Source organism: Thunnus maccoyii, chromosome 14 (genome assembly GCF_910596095.1).
Source record: "Thunnus maccoyii chromosome 14, fThuMac1.1, whole genome shotgun sequence".
Lineage (NCBI taxonomy): Eukaryota > Metazoa > Chordata > Actinopteri > Scombriformes > Scombridae > Thunnus > Thunnus maccoyii.
This window is the reverse complement of record NC_056546.1, coordinates 14,559,358-14,581,496: the sequence shown is the minus strand read 5'-3', so window position 1 is coordinate 14,581,496 and position 22,139 is coordinate 14,559,358. Positions and strand designations below refer to the sequence as shown.

Sequence of the window (22,139 nt, the reverse complement as noted above, 5' to 3'; positions counted from 1 at the left end):
TTCATGCACAGCAGTCATGTGTGCCTATGACACACAGTTGTGCATATCTGACAAAAGTTGTTTCTACCTTAAAACCACTCAACCAACTCTTGATTGATTATGTTAGAATATGACCAGTTATTTTCAAATTATTTGCTTTCTCCTATCAAATCCACAAATTGTTGCATAATTTGAATATTTCTGGATTATTCTCTTTGCGCTGCAGATGCTTGGTGTTATGGAGTGTATGTATCTGTAATACAGAATACTGAATCCTGGTCTGGAGTTTTACAGAATGTGAGATATACATATATATGTATAGTGTTTCCAGTTGAGGCTTAGGTGGAAAAAAAAAAAAAGCCTTTTTTACAGCCAGTAGAGAGATGCAATAAAAGTCCCCAACTGGACTTGATCCGGGGACATAACCCAAGTCACAGGAGTCTAAAAAAGTCTATTTTTACTCTACTTGACAACACTTTATGGAAGGTATGTGATAGTGCTGTGCAGAGCAGCACAGTAGTTGTAACAAGAGACAAGACTTGTCTGTCACTGTGGTTTAACCTCTTCCACTTCCCCGAGGATGCCGGCATCTGCGGGTGAAATTACTGTCTTTCAGAGGCTGTAGCGAGTTTGTTGATGAAGCAAATAATGACAAGCTACATGATTGTACATTGTAAGTTAAACTTTATTAGAAGATTTTTTAAATCTGAGTGACAAAGTCCTTTACAACAATGAAAAGAAATCACAAGCAAAAAATACAAACAAACTAAATATCAACGAAATGCTTTAGATCAAATTAATAGCTATGGAGATGCATGTTTTTAAAAAACAGTTTTATTTGCACAGTAATGAAGCATAATAAGAATCAAAACAAAACAAAAAAAATGTGCAGTCTATGATCAAAACACAAAGTGATTGAACCTTCCATATCTTGTTTGTGCCTAATATTACACCACACCCCGAGCAGAGCCTGAGGTTGTACTACTGGATCAACTACTAGATGACATTAGAAAATCAATTTTTTAAGTCCATCTTTAAACAATAGTCAGGTACCCAAAATGAACATTCACACAGGTTTTTCTTCTTTTAATCATTCCTCCTGTTCATATCGGACATTAAAAGATCTCTCTCTAATGCACTTTCAATGTAAATGATGGTCCTCCTTCCCTGCAAAAATGTATTAAAAGTTTGTCTGAGGCTAATATGAAGCTTCAGCCATGCAAATGATTCAGATTTGTCTGGAGAAACATAAAGAAGGAATTTTACACAAAAAAAAACTGTAACTTTGGGAGATTACATTTGATTTGACTAATTCAGCTTCAAATTAGCATTAACTGCATATAAACTTTTAAACACATTTTTGCACAAAACAAGGTCCTTGGATTTTGTCCCCCATCACCTACACTGGAAGCACATTAGGATCTTTTTACAGCCAGTATAAACAGGAGGAATGATTAAAGCTCCTGACAACTGACTATTGTTTTAAGACAGACTTCTTCAAGCCACTTCAAAATTCTTCTTTACATTTTTGGAGAAGTTTCACAATGGAGTAAGTTGGCCACAAGGCCAATTCCTTAATTTGGTCAATTTTAGAGGCCTGTGGTCCACACTGCTTCTGGTCCAACTCTTTCTCTTGCTCAACATGACATACAGACAAATTCACCACATCACATCTTTATCATGAAATATGCCTGTGCCTGCAGGACTGATTTATCAAAGTGAACTGAGATACAACTAATAAAATGCAGGACACATCAGAATGACCTCATCAATGTTGCCATACTTGCAGGATTAATGTCCTCCCAGCTTTTCTTCTCATTAGAACTTTTTCATTCTATTTGAGTGTTGACCCACTGTGCTGTAGATCACAACTCCATCTTCTGGTTCAGTCTAATGAGAAAAAAGAGCACAGACTACTGAATAATTATGACCTAATGATGAAAAACACAACAGAAATTCATTTGCTTTATTAAGAGATAGTTTAAATATTAACTGTGGGAGGTTTAAAATTCTTAAATTAAAACAATTTAACCAAAGAAACAAAGTGAAATAAAACACACATTGTTAGATGTATTTCCTTTTATGTATGCATTTGTGTATATGCATTATCATGAGGAGGTGCAGGGGAGCTTCAGTGACAGTGCTTTGCATGTAGTATTGGCTGAAAAAGCTAAATAATTGTCCTTTCAACATATGTTTTTCATTTAATTTTGACACATTGCATGTCACTTTATTTCTATCTTTGATTTGTTTTAATTTAGGCATTTTAAATCTTCCATGATTGAGAGGCTTATATGAGTTTAAAATAAATCACATACCATTTGCTTCGCACCATCCCTTTTATTAATAGTACTGTATTTCACACTGTCTTTGGGTGTCTGGTCCTGCTGGACAAAATACAAGGTCAAAGTGATAAAATTTCAGGGGAAAAAATGAAGGCGGACAAATAAAATGTGGGCAAATTATACTGTGTTAAAAAAATATTATTTTCTTGCCTGGTTTACCTTCCAGGCCACATATACAACAACAGTGGTATAGCGCACGTCAGCATCACTCCCAGTTTGTGAGACCTATGATGGACAAATTTGAAATGTAGCATCAATCTCATCATATGCTATCTTACAATGAGTTGCTTTCTCCTGTCTAACTGCACAATTATTTGCTTGTAAGGAGCATTCACACATAAGAGCATTCAACATAAAGTTCACACCTTTAGAAAGTTGTGAACTGAAGTTGTGAAGTTCACAACGTTCTTTGCACACCTATTTACTCCTACAACACTTGGGGGATGGTGCACTTTCAATGTAATGCAACAATGTATTTAAAAGTTTATCTGAGGCTAATATTAAGCTTCAGCCAACCAAATGATTCACATCAAGTGGGTATCTTTTAAAGTTACTGTCTTTTTAGTGCCAAATTACCTCTTTTTCTTATTATCCGTCCACAGTAGCTACTAAAAAGACTGTAACTTTGAAAGTTTACATTTGATTTGACTAATTTGCTCAAGTTAAGTCTGCTGAAGCTTCAAATTAGCTTCATACAAACTTTTAAACACATATTTGCACAAAACAATCCTTTGACTTTGTCCTCCATCACTTAAATTGGAAGCACATTAGGATGGGATCTTTTAAATTTTAAAATCTTTTAAATAAAAAAAAGATTAAAGCAAGCAAAACCTGTTTCAATGTTCATATGGACACCTTTACGTAGAATGACTCTTGTTTTCAGACAGACTTGAAAAATTCTTTCTTTGAAGCGAGTGTGTGAGGGGGATTGGGATGAAAATTTGGTCAATTTTGGAAGCCTGGTCGACACAGCTTTTGGTCCAACTTACTCTGACTCAACATGACAAACTAACAAATTCACTTTCAGTTTGTGAGCCCTATGCCGGATGGACTATGATGGACTGTTGGTGAGTGATTCTTTTGTTTTAATTGGACTTTCTGACTTGATCATGCTCAGTTGGCTTAATTGCCACTGCAAACGTTTTTGCCAGGGTCACGTATTATATTGTGATTGCTACCTAAAATGGTGACTCCACAGGATGTACATAGGTCACATATTTTCATAGCTGTTAGCACAATTGGTGATCTCATAATATTTAGTTAGGGTCACACATTTCGATAGCAGTGATGGAGCCTGCCACCTCCAGTGCATCAATATTTTTTCCATTGTTGACCCTCTAATGTCACAGAATCTGACATGTCACAGATTTTGTTTAAGTTTTACAGTTAGTCTGAGTGACTTGCTAAAATCTGTCTAAACGGTGGCCTCTTACTGTCTGGCTGTCATAATCCTGAGGAGGAAAGATCACATACTCATCAGGGTCGTCTCCAGATGTTCAGATACTCACAGCATTGGGTAGCAGCTAGTACTTACAGTAATTTGAAACCCAGTGACATTTTTGCCCTGGGTTTTCGCCTCTAAGAATGAGCTAACTTGCAGGACAACGCCATTTATTATTATTTTATGTCGTCTAAAAATTCCCTTAAAATATCATGATTTTCCAGCTCCTCCATTTTGATGTATTTAGCTGGTATTAGACAGGTTTGTAATATCCACAGGCCCGGACAGGTAATGTTCTGGTTTAAATAGTACAACTGTTTACAGAACTCACAGAATTACCATGCTGATGTAAATCAAGGAAATTATAGCCAACAAACAGTTAATGTAGTTAAATAAGGTATATTGTACAGTTACACTTGCATGGTCAAGTTCCTTAAATGCTGTTTACTTTCTGTGTTGTGTGACCAATCCAAATTTCTTATCAGCAAACATAATAAGGGAAATACATGACTATACTTACCGCTGTGATGTCAGACGTCCGAGGTTTGGTCTTATCTATAACAAACACATACATTTCTGAGGAAGTTATTTTACAGAAACAGATATTTCATTCCTCAGTTTGCATTAGCTTGCAACAGACTTACTGCATCTTATCATCCTCCATCCAAAAAACACAGTGAGAACAACTAACAGCTGTAAGACCAGGATGGTGATGAGAATCGTCATTGTAGTGGGTCTGGAAGGTAGCCTACATTTCATCAAGAATAAAGGGGCAAATGTTTTTGTACAAATCCAGGTTGTAAATCAGATTTAAATACATTGAAGTTGTAAAGAGTAGTAACCTCTTGTGTTCATCTTGCAAGCTCTCTCCACCAGCCCCGGTTATGGTGGTGTTTGAGGGCTGGGCAGTACATGGTTCAACACTCATGAGCAAGGAGGAATGCTGGTGAGTGGTAGAAAGTGTCCCTGTGAAGTCAAAGTAAATTCATGTAAAAAGCCATGTTAATGCAAGAATTGTATCACCGTATTTTGATGATACTGTATATTATGGATTATAATACTGTAACTCCCAGATGTACAAGTTAAATTTTAATAATAATATTATTATTAATGATATATCAGGGTTTCATTTTTGTCACTTTTGTTGCGTCCACTTACTGGTCACTAATTTATGAGAATAGAAAATGGTTTGAATCTTACTTGCTGTGGGTAATTCATTAACAGTTACGTGCAATGGCATCTGTAAGTCTCCTGCAGCACACCAGTACCAGCCGCTGCTCTCTGTCCTCAGTTTACTCATGGTCACAGTGAAATCATTAGAGACACTGGCGTCGATGGTCACTGCTGTTCCATCTATTGATCCAGACTGATTTGTCACACAGGTGCGGCCCAGTCTGCACCACTTTCTTTCTGCTGAGTATTTATAGTGACAGTTGATAGTCACACTTCCTCCTTCAAATGCGGTAATTTCTTGTTGGTCCACGTACAGATTTGACATACCTTCAAAAAGATAATTCAAAATTAGACACATTCTTAGTTTTCTTCCCCACCAAATTGTTCACAGAAAGGATTTAAAATGTGTTTAAAACATTTAAGGCATTTTACCTGTGGTCACTGACAGCTGAAAATACTGTCCGACATCTTCCCCCCATTTCTCCACAACACACCAGAAATCAGTGTCCTTATGCGTTATTTCATTAATAGTCACAGTGAAGATTCTTTGGTTTGTATCATCAGAGATTGAAAACTTTCCTGAACTACTTTTTCGTTGGTTTGTGTCAACTACTATATGACACGACTGCCATTTATATCCTTGACACAAGTGTTTCACATGGTTTCTGTAGTACTGGTCATAGAGACATGGGATAGAGATGGAGCCTCCAGCCTTAACTGAAACTCGACTCACTGTAATAATTTTACAGTGAATTCCTGCCAAAACAACAACAGACATTTATCTTGTAGTGATGCCTTCAAATGCATTGTATGTATGAATATCAGTTACAGGTTAGTATCATGAATTTTATTAAAACACAATATTAAAAATTTAAAATTAGTGGCTAGTTGTCACTTTAAATGTAAGACTCAAATTTTATCACTCAACAGCAATACATATATCAGTACCAACAATATTGTTTTAATTACAAACTTGACTATCATTTATGCATAGCATTCATATTAGAATCTTAGCTGACTTACCAATGAGTCCAGCCAGTATTAGGTGAGGAATAAAACTCATGTCTGCTTCAGTGTTGTGAGTGAATGAGCACTTTCAACATTACAGCGGGTGACTCTACCTGGGTTACTTCCTCATTCAAGCAGTTCCTGCAGTAAATCTACTAGTAACAGTTTTAGTGGCTGTAAAAAAAATTAGTTTATTATTCCATGAGTTTTATGTACTTCATTTATAGTCACACAATGAGTAACTAAGACCTATTCATTTTTTGTTAAAAAGTTTTTTAAATTATATATGTAATTTTAATAATAATATATATGTATATATACAGATTATTTTTCCTTCAAAACTTTCTTTCTAATCTACACAAATAAATGGGCATTTTTTCAGTTTATTTCAATCAATTAAGTTGAAGAAAGAAAGGAAAAGACAGATAATGGTGTATTATGACGAGTAAACCTCTAATCTCCCTGTGGCACATTCACTCTATTTATTTGTATAGCCTACTATCCTGCGCATAATCTCCATGTTAGGTGAACATCAAAACAAAGCAACTCAGCTCACGAAAGACTAGATTTATATTCACGTATCTTTATTATATCATAGGTAAATTTTATATGTCATTTTACTGCAGTTCTATTTTTTGTTATGATGCAGAATTAAGTGAAAATGGGATTTGCTGCAGGATGAGAAATGATGCGCTTTGTGTGGCAATTACATGCATTCACTCACTAATAATTATAAAGATCCATATGTATTCTTCTTTCACAAAACTGACATATTGGTCCTAGTGATAAATTGATTTTGAAGAGAGAAATAGCGCCCTAATATAGAGACAGGATTGTTGTCTTCTGCATATGATATATTTCTGCTTTTCAAAATTAATATCACAATAGAATATTGTGATAAAATAGCAGTGAAGTATAGTCTAAATCTGAGATGAGAATAAGCTTAAAGACTCTCCCTGCTTTCCCCCCAAATGACACTTTCTGTTGCGGGTGCCACAAATGGTGGCAGCCCTGCATGATACATCCATGGGTGCATCCCAAGTCTCTTAAATTGCATCCAAAAAGTAAAAGTGATCAGTTTTTAGAATATAGACTTTGACTGAACAAAATGACCAACAGATAAACTGTTTCATCATGGTTTCAGATTGAATACATCCACACAAATGCAATACCAATAGTTGCTCAGCACATGTGAATATTTTGACTGTATAACATGCTGTGAAACAGTGATGCTTCATAGTGTTTCAGTGCTTCAGTGATCAAAGACTGGGGACAGTTTTGAGATGGTTTAAATATAGGTTACTGTATGAGCTTTGCTGTGGTCTCTCATAAATGCACCATCTTATTGAGTGCAGAAAACTCACGAGTTGTCTTGGACAAATCAACTCTCTGAGAGGACAGGCCTGTAGAACCTGAGGTTTAACATAGTGTACAGACATAGCTCACTGGATGTTTCAGCTATTGTTAAAATATATTTTTAAATGGTGGAAGTTCATTTGAAATGTTTACTTTGTCTCCATCATACACCAACTCATAATTGCATTACACTCAGAAAACACCATAAAATCTAGATAGTGCCAGTGGAAGAGATAAGCAGTTGAAACCACAGAGTTTAGTGATAATGTTAACTACTGTTCTTAAGGTGCATAGAGGGGCTACCAAAGTGTATTTTGTTGGTTAAATTGTCTCCTGCTCTCCTGATCATTCTCTTCAGGTAACATGTAAACTATCTGTTTAAAAGAAGAAAAAATGTATATGATAGAAGTCCTGTTTTTGGCAAGTTAAATGAGAAAATACTAATCCATTAAAGCAGCTTCCAGAATTAAGTTCTTTGTGTGTGTATGTTCATGCACAGCAGTCATGTGTGCCTATGACACACAATTGTGCATATCTGACAAAAGCTGTTTCTACCTTAAAACCACTCAACCAACTCTTGATTGATTATGTTAGAATATGACCAGTTATGTTCAAATTATTTGCTTTCTCCTATCAAATCCACAAATTGTTGCATAATTTGAATATTTCTGGACTATTCTCTTTGCGCTGCAGATGCTTGGTGTTATGGAGTGTATGTATCTGTAATACAGAATACTGAATCCTGGTCTGGAGTTTTACAGAATGTGAGATATACATATATATGTATAGTGTTTCCAGTTGAGGCTTAGGTGAAAAACAGAATGTATGCCTTTTTTACAGCCAGTAGAGAGATGCAATAAAAGTCCCCAACTGGACTTGATCCGGGGACATAACCCAAGTCACAGGAGTCTAAAAAAGTCTATTTTTACTCTACTTGACAACACTTTATGGAAGGTATGTGATAGTGCTGTGCAGAGCAGCACAGTAGTTGTAACAAGAGAAAAGACTTGTCTGTCACTGTGGTTTAACCTCTTCCTCTTCCCCGAGGATGCCCGCATCTGCGGGTGAAATTACTGTCTTTCAGAGGCTGTAGCGAGTTTGTTGATGAAGCAAATAATGACAAGCTACATGATTGTACATTGTAAGTTAAACTTTATTAGAAGATTTTTTAAATCTGAGTGACAAAGTCCTTTACAACAATGAAAAGAAATCACAAGCAAAAAAAACAAACTAAATATCAACGAAATGCTTTAGATCAAATTAATAGCTATGGAGATGCATGTTTTTAAAAAAATCAGTTTTATTTGCACAGTAATGAAGCATAATAAGAATCAAAACAAAAAAAAAAAAAGTACAGTCTATGATCAAAACACAAAGTGATTGAACCTTCCATATCTTGTTTGTGCCTAATATTACACCACACCCCGAGCAGAGCCTGAGGTTGTACTACTGGATCAACTACTAGATGACATTAGAAAATCAATTTTTTAAGTCCATCTTTAAACAATAGTCGGGTACCCAAATGGACATTCAAACAGGTTTTTCTTCTTTTAATCATTCCTCCTGTTCATATCGGACATTAAAAGATCTCTCTCTAATGCGCTTTCAATGTAAATGATGGTCCTCCTTCCCTGCAAAAATGTATTAAAAGTTTGTCTGAGGCTAATATGAAGCTTCAGCCATGCAAATGATTCAGATCTGTCTGGAGAAACATAAAGAAGGAATTTTACACAAAAAAACTGTAACTTTGGAAGATTACATTTGATTTGACTAATTCAGCTTCAAATTAGCATTAACTGCATATAAACTTTTAAAGACATTTTTGCACAAAACAAGGTCCTTGGATTTTGTCCCCCATCACCTACACTGGAAGCACATTAGGATCTTCTTACAGCCAGTATAAACAGGAGGAATGATGGCTCCTGACAACTGACTATTGTTTTAAGACAGACTTCTTCAAGCCACTTCAAAATTCTTCTTTACATTTTTGGAGAAGTTTCACAATGGAGTAAGTTGGCCACAAGGTCAATTCCTTCATTTGGTCAATTTTAGAGGCCTGTGGTCCACACTGCTTGTGGTCCAACTCTTTCTCTTGCTCAACATGACATACAGACAAATTCACCACATCACATCTTTATCATGAAATATGCCTGTGCCTGCAGGACTGATTTATCCAAGTGAACTGAGATACAACTAATAAAATGCAGGACACATCAGAATGACCTCATCAATGTTGCCATACTTGCAGGATTATTGTCCTCCCAGCTTTTCTTCTCATTAGAACTTTTTCATTCTATTTGAGTGTTGACCCACTGTGCTGTAGATCACACCTCCATCTTCTGGTTCAGTCTAATGAGAAAAAAAAGCACAGAATGCTGAATAATTATGATCTAATGATAAAAAACACAACAGAAAAAAACACAGAAATTCATTTGCCTTATTAACAGATAGTTTAAGTATTAACTGTGGGAGGTTTAAAATTCTTAAATTAAAACAATTTAACCAAAGAAACAAAGTGAAATAAAACACACATTGTTAGATGTATTTCCTTTTATGTATGCATTTGTGTATATGCATTATCATGAGGAGGTGCAGGGGAGCTTCAGTGACAGTGCTTTGCATGTAGTATTGGCTGAAAAAGCTAAATAATTGTCCTTTCAACATATGTTTTTCATTTAATTTTGACACATTGCATGTCACTTTATTTCTATCTTTGATTTGTTTTAATTTAGGCATTTTAAATCTTCCATGATTGAGAGGCTTATATGAGTTTAAAATAAATCACATACCATTTGCTTCGCACCATCCCTTATATTAATAGTACTGTATTTCACACTGTCTTTGGGTGTCTGGTCCTGCTGGACAAAATACAAGGTCAAAGTGATAAAATTTCAGGGGAAAAAATGAAGGCGGACAAATAAAATGTGGGCAAATTATACTGTGTTAAAAAAATATTTTTTTTTTGTCTGGTTTACCTTCCAGGCCACATATACAACAACAGTGGTATAGCGCATGTCAGGATCACTCCCAGTTTGTGAGACCTGTGATGGACAAATTTGAAATGTAGCATCAATCTCATCATATGCTATCTTACAATGAGTTGCTTTCTCCTGTCTAACTGCACAATTATTTGCTTGTAAGGAGCATTCACACATAAGAGCATTCAACATAAAGTTCACACCTTTAGAAAGTTGTGAACTGAAGTTGTGAAGTTCACAACGTTCTTTGCACACCTATTTACTCCTACAACACTTGGGGGATGGTGCACTTTCAATGTAATGCAACAATGTATTTAAAAGTTTATCTGAGGCTAATATTAAGCTTCAGCCAACCAAATGATTCACATCAAATGGGTATCTTTTAAAGTTACTGTCTTTTTAGTGCCAAATTACCTCTTTTTCTTATTATCCGTCCACAGTAGCTACTAAAAAGACTGTAACTTTGAAAGTTTACATTTGATTTGACTAATTTGCTCAAGTTAAGTCTGCTGAAGCTTCAAATTAGCTTCATACAAACTTTTAAACACATATTTGCACAAAACAATCCTTTGACTTTGTCCTCCATCACTTAAATTGGAAGCACATTGGGATGGGATCTATTAAATTTTAAAATCTTTTAAATAAAAAAAAGATTAAAGCAAGCAAAACCTGTTTCAATGTTCATATGGACACCTTTACGTAGTATGACTCTTGTTTTCAGACAGACTTGAAAAATTCTTTCTTTAAAGCGAGTGTGTGAGGGGGATTGGGATGAAAATTTGGTCAATTTTGGAAGCCTGGTTAACACAGCTTTTGGTCCAACTCCTCTGACTCAACATGACAAACTAACAAATTCACTTTCAGTCTGTGAGCCCTATGCCGGATGGACTATGATCGACTGTTGGTGAGTGATTCTTTTGTTTTAATTGGACTTTCTGACTTGATCATGCTAAGTTGGCTTAATTGCCACTGCAAAAGTTTTTGCCAGGGTCACGTATTATATTGTGATTGCTACCTAAAATGGTGACTCCACAGGATGTACATAGGTCACATATTTTCATAGCTGTTAGCACAATTGGTGATCTCATAATATTTAGTTAGGGTCACACATTTCGATAGCAGTGATGGAGCCTGCCACCTCCAGTGCATCAATATTTTTTCCATTGCTGACCCTCTAATGTCACAGAATCTGACATGTCACAGATTTTGTTTAAGTTTTACAGTTAGTCTGAGTGACTTGCTAAAATCTGTCTAAACGGTGGCCTCTTACTGTCTGGCTGTCATAATCCTGAGGAGGAAAGATCACATACTCATCAGGGTCGTCTCCAGATGTTCAGATACTCACAGCATTGGGTAGCAGCTAGTACTTACAGTAATTTGAAACCCAGTGACATTTTTGCCCTGGGTTTTCGCCTCTAAGAATGAGCTAACTTGCAGGACAACGCCATTTATTATTATTTTATGTCGTCTAAAAATTCCCTTAAAATATCATGATTTTCCAGCTCCTCCATTTTGATGTATTTAGCTGGTATTAGACAGGTTTGTAATATCCACAGGCCCGGACAGGTAATGTTCTGGTTTAAATAGTACAACTGTTTACAGAACTCACAGAATTACCATGCTGATGTAAATCAAGGAAATTATAGCCAACAAACAGTTAATGTAGTTAAATAAGGTATATTGTACAGTTACACTTGCATGGTCAAGTTCCTTAAATGCTGTTTACTTTCTGTGTTGTGTGACCAATCCAAATTTCTTATCAGCAAACATAATAAGGGAAATACATGACTATACTTACCGCTGTGATGTCAGACGTCCGAGGTTTGGTCTTATCTATAACAAACACATACATTTCTGAGGAAGTTATTTTACAGAAACAGATATTTCATTCCTCAGTTTGCATTAGCTTGCAACAGACTTACTGCATCTTATCATCCTCCATCCAAAAAACACAGTGAGAACAACTAACAGCTGTAAGACCAGGATGGTGATGAGAATCGTCATTGTAGTGGGTCTGGAAGGTAGCCTACATTTCATCAAGAATAAAGGGGCAAATGTTTTTGTACAAATCCAGGTTGTAAATCAGATTTAAATACATTGAAGTTGTAAAGAGTAGTAACCTCTTGTGTTCATCTTGCAAGCTCTCTCCACCAGCCCCGGTTATGGTGGTGTTTGTGGGCTGGGCAGTACATGGTTCAACACTCATGAGCAAGGAGGAATGCTGGTGAGTGGTAGAAAGTGTCCCTGTGAAGTCAAAGTAAATTCATGTAAAAAGCCATGTTAATGCAAGAATTGTATCACCGTATTTTGATGATACTGTATATTATGGATTATAATACTGTAACTCCCAGATGTACAAGTTAAATTTTAATAATAATATTATTATTAATGATATATCAGGGTTTCATTTTTGTCACTTTTGTTGCGTCCACTTACTGGTCACTAATTTATGAGAATAGAAAATGGTTTGAATCTTACTTGCTGTGGGTAATTCATTAACAGTTACGTGCAATGGCATCTGTAAGTCTCCTGCAGCACACCAGTACCAGCCGCTGCTCTCTGTCCTCAGTTTACTCATGGTCACAGTGAAATCATTAGAGACACTGGCGTCGATGGTCACTGCTGTTCCATCTATTGATCCAGACTGATTTGTCACACAGGTGCGGCCCAGTCTGCACCACTTTCTTTCTGCTGAGTATTTATAGTGACAGTTGATAGTCACACTACCTCCTTCAGATGCTGTAATTTCTTGTTGGTCCACGTACAGATTTGACATACCTTCAAAAAGATAATTCAAAATTAGACACATTCTTAGTTTTCTTCCCCACCAAATTGTTCACAGAAAGGATTTAAAATGTGTTTAAAACATTTAAGGCATTTTACCTGTGGTCACTGACAGCTGAAAATACTGTCCGACATCTTCCCCCCATTTCTCCACAACACACCAGAAATCAGTGTCCTTATGCGTTATTTCATTAATAGTCACAGTGAAGATTCTTTGGTTTGTATCATCAGAGATTGAAAACTTTCCTGAACTACTTTTTCGTTGGTTTGTGTCAACTACTATATGACACGACTGCCATTTATATCCTTGACACAAGTGTTTCACATGGTTTCTGTAGTACTGGTCATAGAGACATGGGATAGAGATGGAGCCTCCAGCCTTAACTGAAACTCGACTCACTGTAATAATTTTACAGTGAATTCCTGCCAAAACAACAACAGACATTTATCTTGTAGTGATGCCTTCAAATGCATTGTATGTATGAATATCAGTTACAGGTTAGTATCATGAATTTTATTAAAACACAATATTAAAAATTTAAAATTAGTGGCTAGTTGTCACTTTAAATGTAAGACTCAAATTTTATCACTCAACAGCAATACATATATCAGTACCAACAATATTGTTTTAATTACAAACTTGACTATCATTTATGCATAGCATTCATATTAGAATCTTAGCTGACTTACCAATGAGTCCAGCCAGTATTAGGTGAGGAATAAAACTCATGTCTGCTTCAGTGTTGTGAGTGAATGAGCACTTTCAACATTACAGCGGGTGACTCTACCTGGGTTACTTCCTCATTCAAGCAGTTCCTGCAGTAAATCTACTAGTAACAGTTTTAGTGGCTGTAAAAAAAATTAGTTTATTATTCCATGAGTTTTATGTACTTCATTTATAGTCACACAATGAGTAACTAAGACCTATTCATTTTTTGTTAAAAAGTTTTTTAAATTATATATGTAATTTTAATAATAATATATATGTATATATACAGATTATTTTTCCTTCAAAACTTTCTTTCTAATCTACACAAATAAATGGGCATTTTTTCAGTTTATTTCAATCAATTAAGTTGAAGAAAGAAAGGAAAAGACAGATAATGGTGTATTATGACGAGTAAACCTCTAATCTCCCTGTGGCACATTCACTCTATTTATTTGTATAGCCTACTATCCTGCGCATAATCTCCATGTTAGGTGAACATCAAAACAAAGCAACTCAGCTCACGAAAGACTAGATTTATATTCACGTATCTTTATTATATCATAGGTAAATTTTATATGTCATTTTACTGCAGTTCTATTTTTTGTTATGATGCAGAATTAAGTGAAAATGGGATTTGCTGCAGGATGAGAAATGATGCGCTTTGTGTGGCAATTACATGCATTCACTCACTAATAATTATAAAGATCCATATGTATTCTTCTTTCACAAAACTGACATATTGGTCCTAGTGATAAATTGATTTTGAAGAGAGAAATAGCGCCCTAATATAGAGACAGGATTGTTGTCTTCTGCATATGATATATTTCTGCTTTTCAAAATTAATATCACAATAGAATATTGTGATAAAATAGCAGTGAAGTATAGTCTAAATCTGAGATGAGAATAAGCTTAAAGACTCTCCCTGCTTTCCCCCCAAATGACACTTTCTGTTGCGGGTGCCACAAATGGTGGCAGCCCTGCATGATACATCCATGGGTGCATCCCAAGTCTCTTAAATTGCATCCAAAAAGTAAAAGTGATCAGTTTTTAGAATATAGACTTTGACTGAACAAAATGACCAACAGATAAACTGTTTCATCATGGTTTCAGATTGAATACATCCACACAAATGCAATACCAATAGTTGCTCAGCACATGTGAATATTTTGACTGTATAACATGCTGTGAAACAGTGATGCTTCATAGTGTTTCAGTGCTTCAGTGATCAAAGACTGGGGACAGTTTTGAGATGGTTTAAATATAGGTTACTGTATGAGCTTTGCTGTGGTCTCTCATAAATGCACCATCTTATTGAGTGCAGAAAACTCACGAGTTGTCTTGGACAAATCAACTCTCTGAGAGGACAGGCCTGTAGAACCTGAGGTTTAACATAGTGTACAGACATAGCTCACTGGATGTTTCAGCTATTGTTAAAATATATTTTTAAATGGTGGAAGTTCATTTGAAATGTTTACTTTGTCTCCATCATACACCAACTCATAATTGCATTACACTCAGAAAACACCATAAAATCTAGATAGTGCCAGTGGAAGAGATAAGCAGTTGAAACCACAGAGTTTAGTGATAATGTTAACTACTGTTCTTAAGGTGCATAGAGGGGCTACCAAAGTGTATTTTGTTGGTTAAATTGTCTCCTGCTCTCCTGATCATTCTCTTCAGGTAACATGTAAACTATCTGTTTAAAAGAAGAAAAAATGTGTATGATAGAAGTCCTGTTTTTGGCAAGTTAAATGAGAAAATACTAATCCATTAAAGCAGCTTCCAGAATTAAGTTCTTTGTGTGTGTATGTTCATGCACAGCAGTCATGTGTGCCTATGACACACAATTGTGCATATCTGACAAAAGCTGTTTCTACCTTAAAACCACTCAACCAACTCTTGATTGATTATGTTAGAATATGACCAGTTATGTTCAAATTATTTGCTTTCTCCTATCAAATCCACAAATTGTTGCATAATTTGAATATTTCTGGACTATTCTCTTTGCGCTGCAGATGCTTGGTGTTATGGAGTGTATGTATCTGTAATACAGAATACTGAATCCTGGTCTGGAGTTTTACAGAATGTGAGATATACATATATATGTATAGTGTTTCCAGTTGAGGCTTAGGTGAAAAACAGAATGTATGCCTTTTTTACAGCCAGTAGAGAGATGCAATAAAAGTCCCCAACTGGACTTGATCCGGGGACATAACCCAAGTCACAGGAGTCTAAAAAAGTCTATTTTTACTCTACTTGACAACACTTTATGGAAGGTATGTGATAGTGCTGTGCAGAGCAGCACAGTAGTTGTAACAAGAGACAAGACTTGTCTGTCACTGTGGTTTAACCTCTTCCTCTTCCCCGAGGATGCCCGCATCTGCGGGTGAAATTACTGTCTTTCAGAGGCTGTAGCGAGTTTGTTGATGAAGCAAATAATGACAAGCTACATGATTGTACATTGTAAGTTAAACTTTATTAGAAGATTTTTTAAATCTGAGTGACAAAGTCCTTTACAACAATGAAAAGAAATCACAAGCAAAAAAAACAAACTAAATATCAACGAAATGCTTTAGATCAAATTAATAGCTATGGAGATGCATGTTTTTAAAAAAATCAGTTTTATTTGCACAGTAATGAAGCATAATAAGAATCAAAACAAAAAAAAAAAAAGTACAGTCTATGATCAAAACACAAAGTGATTGAACCTTCCATATCTTGTTTGTGCCTAATATTACACCACACCCCGAGCAGAGCCTGAGGTTGTACTACTGGATCAACTACTAGATGACATTAGAAAATCAATTTTTTAAGTCCATCTTTAAACAATAGTCGGGTACCCAAATGGACATTCAAACAGGTTTTTCTTCTTTTAATCATTCCTCCTGTTCATATCGGACATTAAAAGATCTCTCTCTAATGCGCTTTCAATGTAAATGATGGTCCTCCTTCCCTGCAAAAATGTATTAAAAGTTTGTCTGAGGCTAATATGAAGCTTCAGCCATGCAAATGATTCAGATCTGTCTGGAGAAACATAAAGAAGGAATTTTACACAAAAAAACTGTAACTTTGGAAGATTACATTTGATTTGACTAATTCAGCTTCAAATTAGCATTAACTGCATATAAACTTTTAAAGACATTTTTGCACAAAACAAGGTCCTTGGATTTTGTCCCCCATCACCTACACTGGAAGCACATTAGGATCTTCTTACAGCCAGTATAAACAGGAGGAATGATGGCTCCTGACAACTGACTATTGTTTTAAGACAGACTTCTTCAAGCCACTTCAAAATTCTTCTTTACATTTTTGGAGAAGTTTCACAATGGAGTAAGTTGGCCACAAGGTCAATTCCTTCATTTGGTCAATTTTAGAGGCCTGTGGTCCACACTGCTTGTGGTCCAACTCTTTCTCTTGCTCAACATGACATACAGACAAATTCACCACATCACATCTTTATCATGAAATATGCCTGTGCCTGCAGGACTGATTTATCCAAGTGAACTGAGATACAACTAATAAAATGCAGGACACATCAGAATGACCTCATCAATGTTGCCATACTTGCAGGATTATTGTCCTCCCAGCTTTTCTTCTCATTAGAACTTTTTCATTCTATTTGAGTGTTGACCCACTGTGCTGTAGATCACACCTCCATCTTCTGGTTCAGTCTAATGAGAAAAAAAAGCACAGAATGCTGAATAATTATGATCTAATGATAAAAAACACAACAGAAAAAAACACAGAAATTCATTTGCCTTATTAACAGATAGTTTAAGTATTAACTGTGGGAGGTTTAAAATTCTTAAATTAAAACAATTTAACCAAAGAAACAAAGTGAAATAAAACACACATTGTTAGATGTATTTCCTTTTATGTATGCATTTGTGTATATGCATTATCATGAGGAGGTGCAGGGGAGCTTCAGTGACAGTGCTTTGCATGTAGTATTGGCTGAAAAAGCTAAATAATTGTCCTTTCAACATATGTTTTTCATTTAATTTTGACACATTGCATGTCACTTTATTTCTATCTTTGATTTGTTTTAATTTAGGCATTTTAAATCTTCCATGATTGAGAGGCTTATATGAGTTTAAAATAAATCACATACCATTTGCTTCGCACCATCCCTTATATTAATAGTACTGTATGTCACACTGTCTTTGGGTGTCTGGTCCTGCTGGACAAAATACAAGGTCAAAGTGATAAAATTTCAGGGGAAAAAATGAAGGCGGACAAATAAAATGTGGGCAAATTATACTGTGTTAAAAAAATATTTTTTTTTTGTCTGGTTTACCTTCCAGGCCACATATACAACAACAGTGGTATAGCGCATGTCAGGATCACTCCCAGTTTGTGAGACCTGTGATGGACAAATTTGAAATGTAGCATCAATCTCATCATATGCTATCTTACAATGAGTTGCTTTCTCCTGTCTAACTGCACAATTATTTGCTTGTAAGGAGCATTCACACATAAGAGCATTCAACATAAAGTTCACACCTTTAGAAAGTTGTGAACTGAAGTTGTGAAGTTCACAACGTTCTTTGCACACCTATTTACTCCTACAACACTTGGGGGATGGTGCACTTTCAATGTAATGCAACAATGTATTTAAAAGTTTATCTGAGGCTAATATTAAGCTTCAGCCAACCAAATGATTCACATCAAATGGGTATCTTTTAAAGTTACTGTCTTTTTAGTGCCAAATTACCTCTTTTTCTTATTATCCGTCCACAGTAGCTACTAAAAAGACTGTAACTTTGAAAGTTTACATTTGATTTGACTAATTTGCTCAAGTTAAGTCTGCTGAAGCTTCAAATTAGCTTCATACAAACTTTTAAACACATATTTGCACAAAACAATCCTTTGACTTTGTCCTCCATCACTTAAATTGGAAGCACATTGGGATGGGATCTATTAAATTTTAAAATCTTTTAAATAAAAAAAAGATTAAAGCAAGCAAAACCTGTTTCAATGTTCATATGGACACCTTTACGTAGTATGACTCTTGTTTTCAGACAGACTTGAAAAATTCTTTCTTTAAAGCGAGTGTGTGAGGGGGATTGGGATGAAAATTTGGTCAATTTTGGAAGCCTGGTTAACACAGCTTTTGGTCCAACTCCTCTGACTCAACATGACAAACTAACAAATTCACTTTCAGTCTGTGAGCCCTATGCCGGATGGACTATGATCGACTGTTGGTGAGTGATTCTTTTGTTTTAATTGGACTTTCTGACTTGATCATGCTAAGTTGGCTTAATTGCCACTGCAAAAGTTTTTGCCAGGGTCACGTATTATATTGTGATTGCTACCTAAAATGGTGACTCCACAGGATGTACATAGGTCACCTATTTTCATAGCTCTTAGCACAATTGGTGACCTCATAATATTTAGTTAGGGTCACACATTTCGATAGCAGTGATGGAGCCCACCACCTCCAATGCATCAATATTTTTTCCATTGTTGACTCTCTTATGTCACAGAATCTGACATGTCACAGATTTTGTTTAAGTTTTACAGTTAGTCTGAGTGACTTGCTAAAATCTGTCTAAACGGTGGCCTCTTACTGTCTGGCTGTCATAGTCCTGAGGAGGAAAGATCACATACTCATCAGGGTCGTCTCCAGATGTTCAGATACTCACAGCATTGGGTAGCAGCTAGTACTTACAGTAATTTGAAACCCAGTGACATTTTTGCCCTGGGTTTTTGCCTCTAAGAATGAGCTAACTTGCAGGACAATGCCATTTATTATTATTTTATGTTGTCTAAAAATTCTCTTAAAATATAATGATTTTCCAGCTCTTCCATTTTGATGTATTTAGCTGGTATTAGACAGGTTTGTAATATCCACAGGCCCGGACAGGTAATGTTCTGGTTTAAATAGTATAACTGTTCACAGAACTCACAGAATTACCATGCTGATGTAAATCAAGGAAATTATAGCCAACAAACAGTTAATGTAGTTAAATAAGGCATATTGTACAGTTACACTTGCATGGTCAAGTTCCTTAAATGCTATTTACTTTATGTGTTGTGTGACCAATCCAAATTTCTTATCAGCAAACATAATAAGGGAAATATATGACTATACTTACCGCTGTGATGTCAGACGTCCGAGGTTTGGTCTTATCTATAACAAACACATACATTTCTGAGGAAGTTATTTTACAGAAACAGATATTTCATTCCTCAGTTTGCATTAGCTTACAACAGACTTACTGCATCTTATCATCCTCCATCCAAAAAACGCAGTGAGAACAACTAACAGCTGTAAGACCAGGGTGATGATGAGAATCGTCATTGTAGTGGGCCTGGAAGGTAAATGCAGAGGTAGCCTACATTTCATCAAGAATAAAGGGGCAAATGTTTTTGCACAAACCCAGGTTGTAAATCAGATTTAAATGCATTGAAGTTGTAAAGAGTAGTAACCTCTTGTGTTCATCTTGCAAGCTCTCTCCACCAGCCCCAGTTATGGTGGTGTTTGTGGGCTGGGCAGTACATGGTTCAACACTCATGAGCAAGGAGGAATGCTGGTGAGTGGTAGAAAGTGTCCCTGTGAAGTCAAAGTAAATTCATGTAAAAAGCCATGTTAATGCAAGAATTGTATCACGGTATTTTGATGATACTGTATATTATGGATTATAATACTGTAACTCCCAGATGTACAAGTTAAAATTTAATAATAATATTATTATTAATAATATATCAGGGTTTCATTTTTGTCACTTTTGTTGCGTCCACTTACTGGTCACTAATTTATGAGAATAGAAAATGGTTTGAATCTTACTTGCTGCACTGGGGCTCATTGTAGTTGAGGGTAATTTATTAACAGTTACGTGCACTGGCATCTGTAAGTCTCCTGTGGCACACCAGTACCAGCCGCTGCTCTCTGTCCTCAGTTCACTCATAGTCACAGTGAAATCATTAGAGACACTGGCATCAATGGTCACTGCTGTTCCATCTATTGATCCAAACCGATTTGTCACACAGGTGCGGCCCAGTCTGCACCACTTTCTATCTGCTGGGTATTTATAGTAACAGGTGATAGTCACACTACGTCCTTCAAATGCTGTAATTTCTTGTTGGTCCATGTACAGATTTGATATACCTTCAAAAAGATAATTCAAAATTAGACACATTCTTAGTTTTCTTCCCCACCAAATTGTTCACAGAAAGGACTTAAAATGTGTTTAAAACATTTAAGGCATTTTACCTGTGGTCACTGACAGCTGAAAATACTGTCCATCATCTGCCCTCGATACGATCTCCACAGCACACCAGAAATAATTGTCCTTATGCGTTATATCATTAATAGTCACAGTGAAGATTCTTTGGTTTCTGTCATCAGAGATTGAAAACTTTCCTGAACTACTTTGTCGTTGGTTTGTTTTAACTACTATATGACACGACACCCAGTCATATCCTTGACACAAGTATTTCACATGGTTTCTGTAGTCCTGGTCATAGAGACATGGGATAGAGATGGAGCCTCCAGCCTTAACTGAAACTCGACTCACTGTAATAATTTGACAGTGAATTCCTGCCAAAACAACAACAGACATTTATCTTGTAGTGATGCCTTCAAATGCATTGTATATATCAATATCAGTTACAGGTTAGTATCATGAATTTTATTGAAACACAATATTAAAAATTTAAAATTAGTGGCTAGTTGTCACTTTAAATGTAAGACTCAAATTTTATCACTCAACAGCACTACATATATCAGTACCAACAATATTTTTTTAATTACAAACTTGACTATCATTTATGCATAGCATTCATATTAGAATCTTAGCTGACTTACCAATGAGTCCAGCCAGTATTAGGTGAGGAATAACACTCATGTCTGCTTCAGCGTTGTGAGTGAATGAGCACTTTCAACATTACAGCGGGTGACTCTACCTGGGTCACTTCCTCATTCAAGCAGTTCCTGCAGTAAATCTACTAGTAACAGTTTTAGTGGCTGTAAAAAATAATTAGTTTATTATTCCATGAGTTTTATTTACTTCATATATAGTCACACAATGAGTAACTAAGACCTATTCCTTTTTTGTTAAAAAGTTTTTTTAATTATATATGTAATTTTAATAATAATATATATGTATATATAAAGATTATTTTTCCTTCATAACATTCTTTCTAATCTACACAAATAAATGGGCATTTTTTTCAGTTTATTTCAATCAATTAAGTTTAAGAAAGAAAGGAAAAGACAGATAATGGTGTATTATGATGAGTAAACCTCTAATCTCCCCGTGGCACATTCACTCTATTTATTTGTATAGTCTACTATCCTGAGCATAATCTCCATGTTAGGTGAACATCAAAACAAAGCAACTCAGCTCACGAAAGACTAGATT

At 35.7% G+C, this 22,139-nt stretch overlaps 2 protein-coding genes and 1 pseudogene across 2 annotated transcripts; all 3 read right to left on the bottom strand.

Moving 5' to 3' along the window:
• Positions 1-4,616: 4,616 nt before the first annotated feature.
• On the bottom strand, positions 4,617-6,075 carry LOC121912136 (polymeric immunoglobulin receptor-like). Its single transcript, XM_042434220.1, has 4 exons — positions 5,962-6,075; positions 5,371-5,694; positions 4,966-5,265; positions 4,617-4,666 (listed from the first exon to the last, which is right to left on the bottom strand). Exons 1-4 carry the CDS (start codon positions 5,999-6,001, stop codon positions 4,617-4,619), a joined length of 714 nt encoding a protein of 237 aa, XP_042290154.1. The 5' UTR covers positions 6,002-6,075.
• A 5,298-nt stretch (positions 6,076-11,373) lies between these two features.
• LOC121912135 (polymeric immunoglobulin receptor-like) lies at positions 11,374-13,868 on the bottom strand. The gene is made up of 6 exons (XM_042434217.1): positions 13,755-13,868; positions 13,164-13,487; positions 12,759-13,058; positions 12,079-12,113; positions 11,551-11,568; positions 11,374-11,454 (listed from the first exon to the last, which is right to left on the bottom strand). The coding sequence occupies exons 1-6, from the start codon at positions 13,792-13,794 to the stop codon at positions 11,374-11,376; spliced, it is 798 nt and encodes a 265-aa protein (XP_042290151.1). The 5' UTR covers positions 13,795-13,868.
• Positions 13,869-17,025: 3,157 nt separating this feature from the next.
• LOC121912134 overlaps positions 17,026-22,139 on the bottom strand; it is a 28,749-nt pseudogene continuing 23,635 nt past the window's right edge.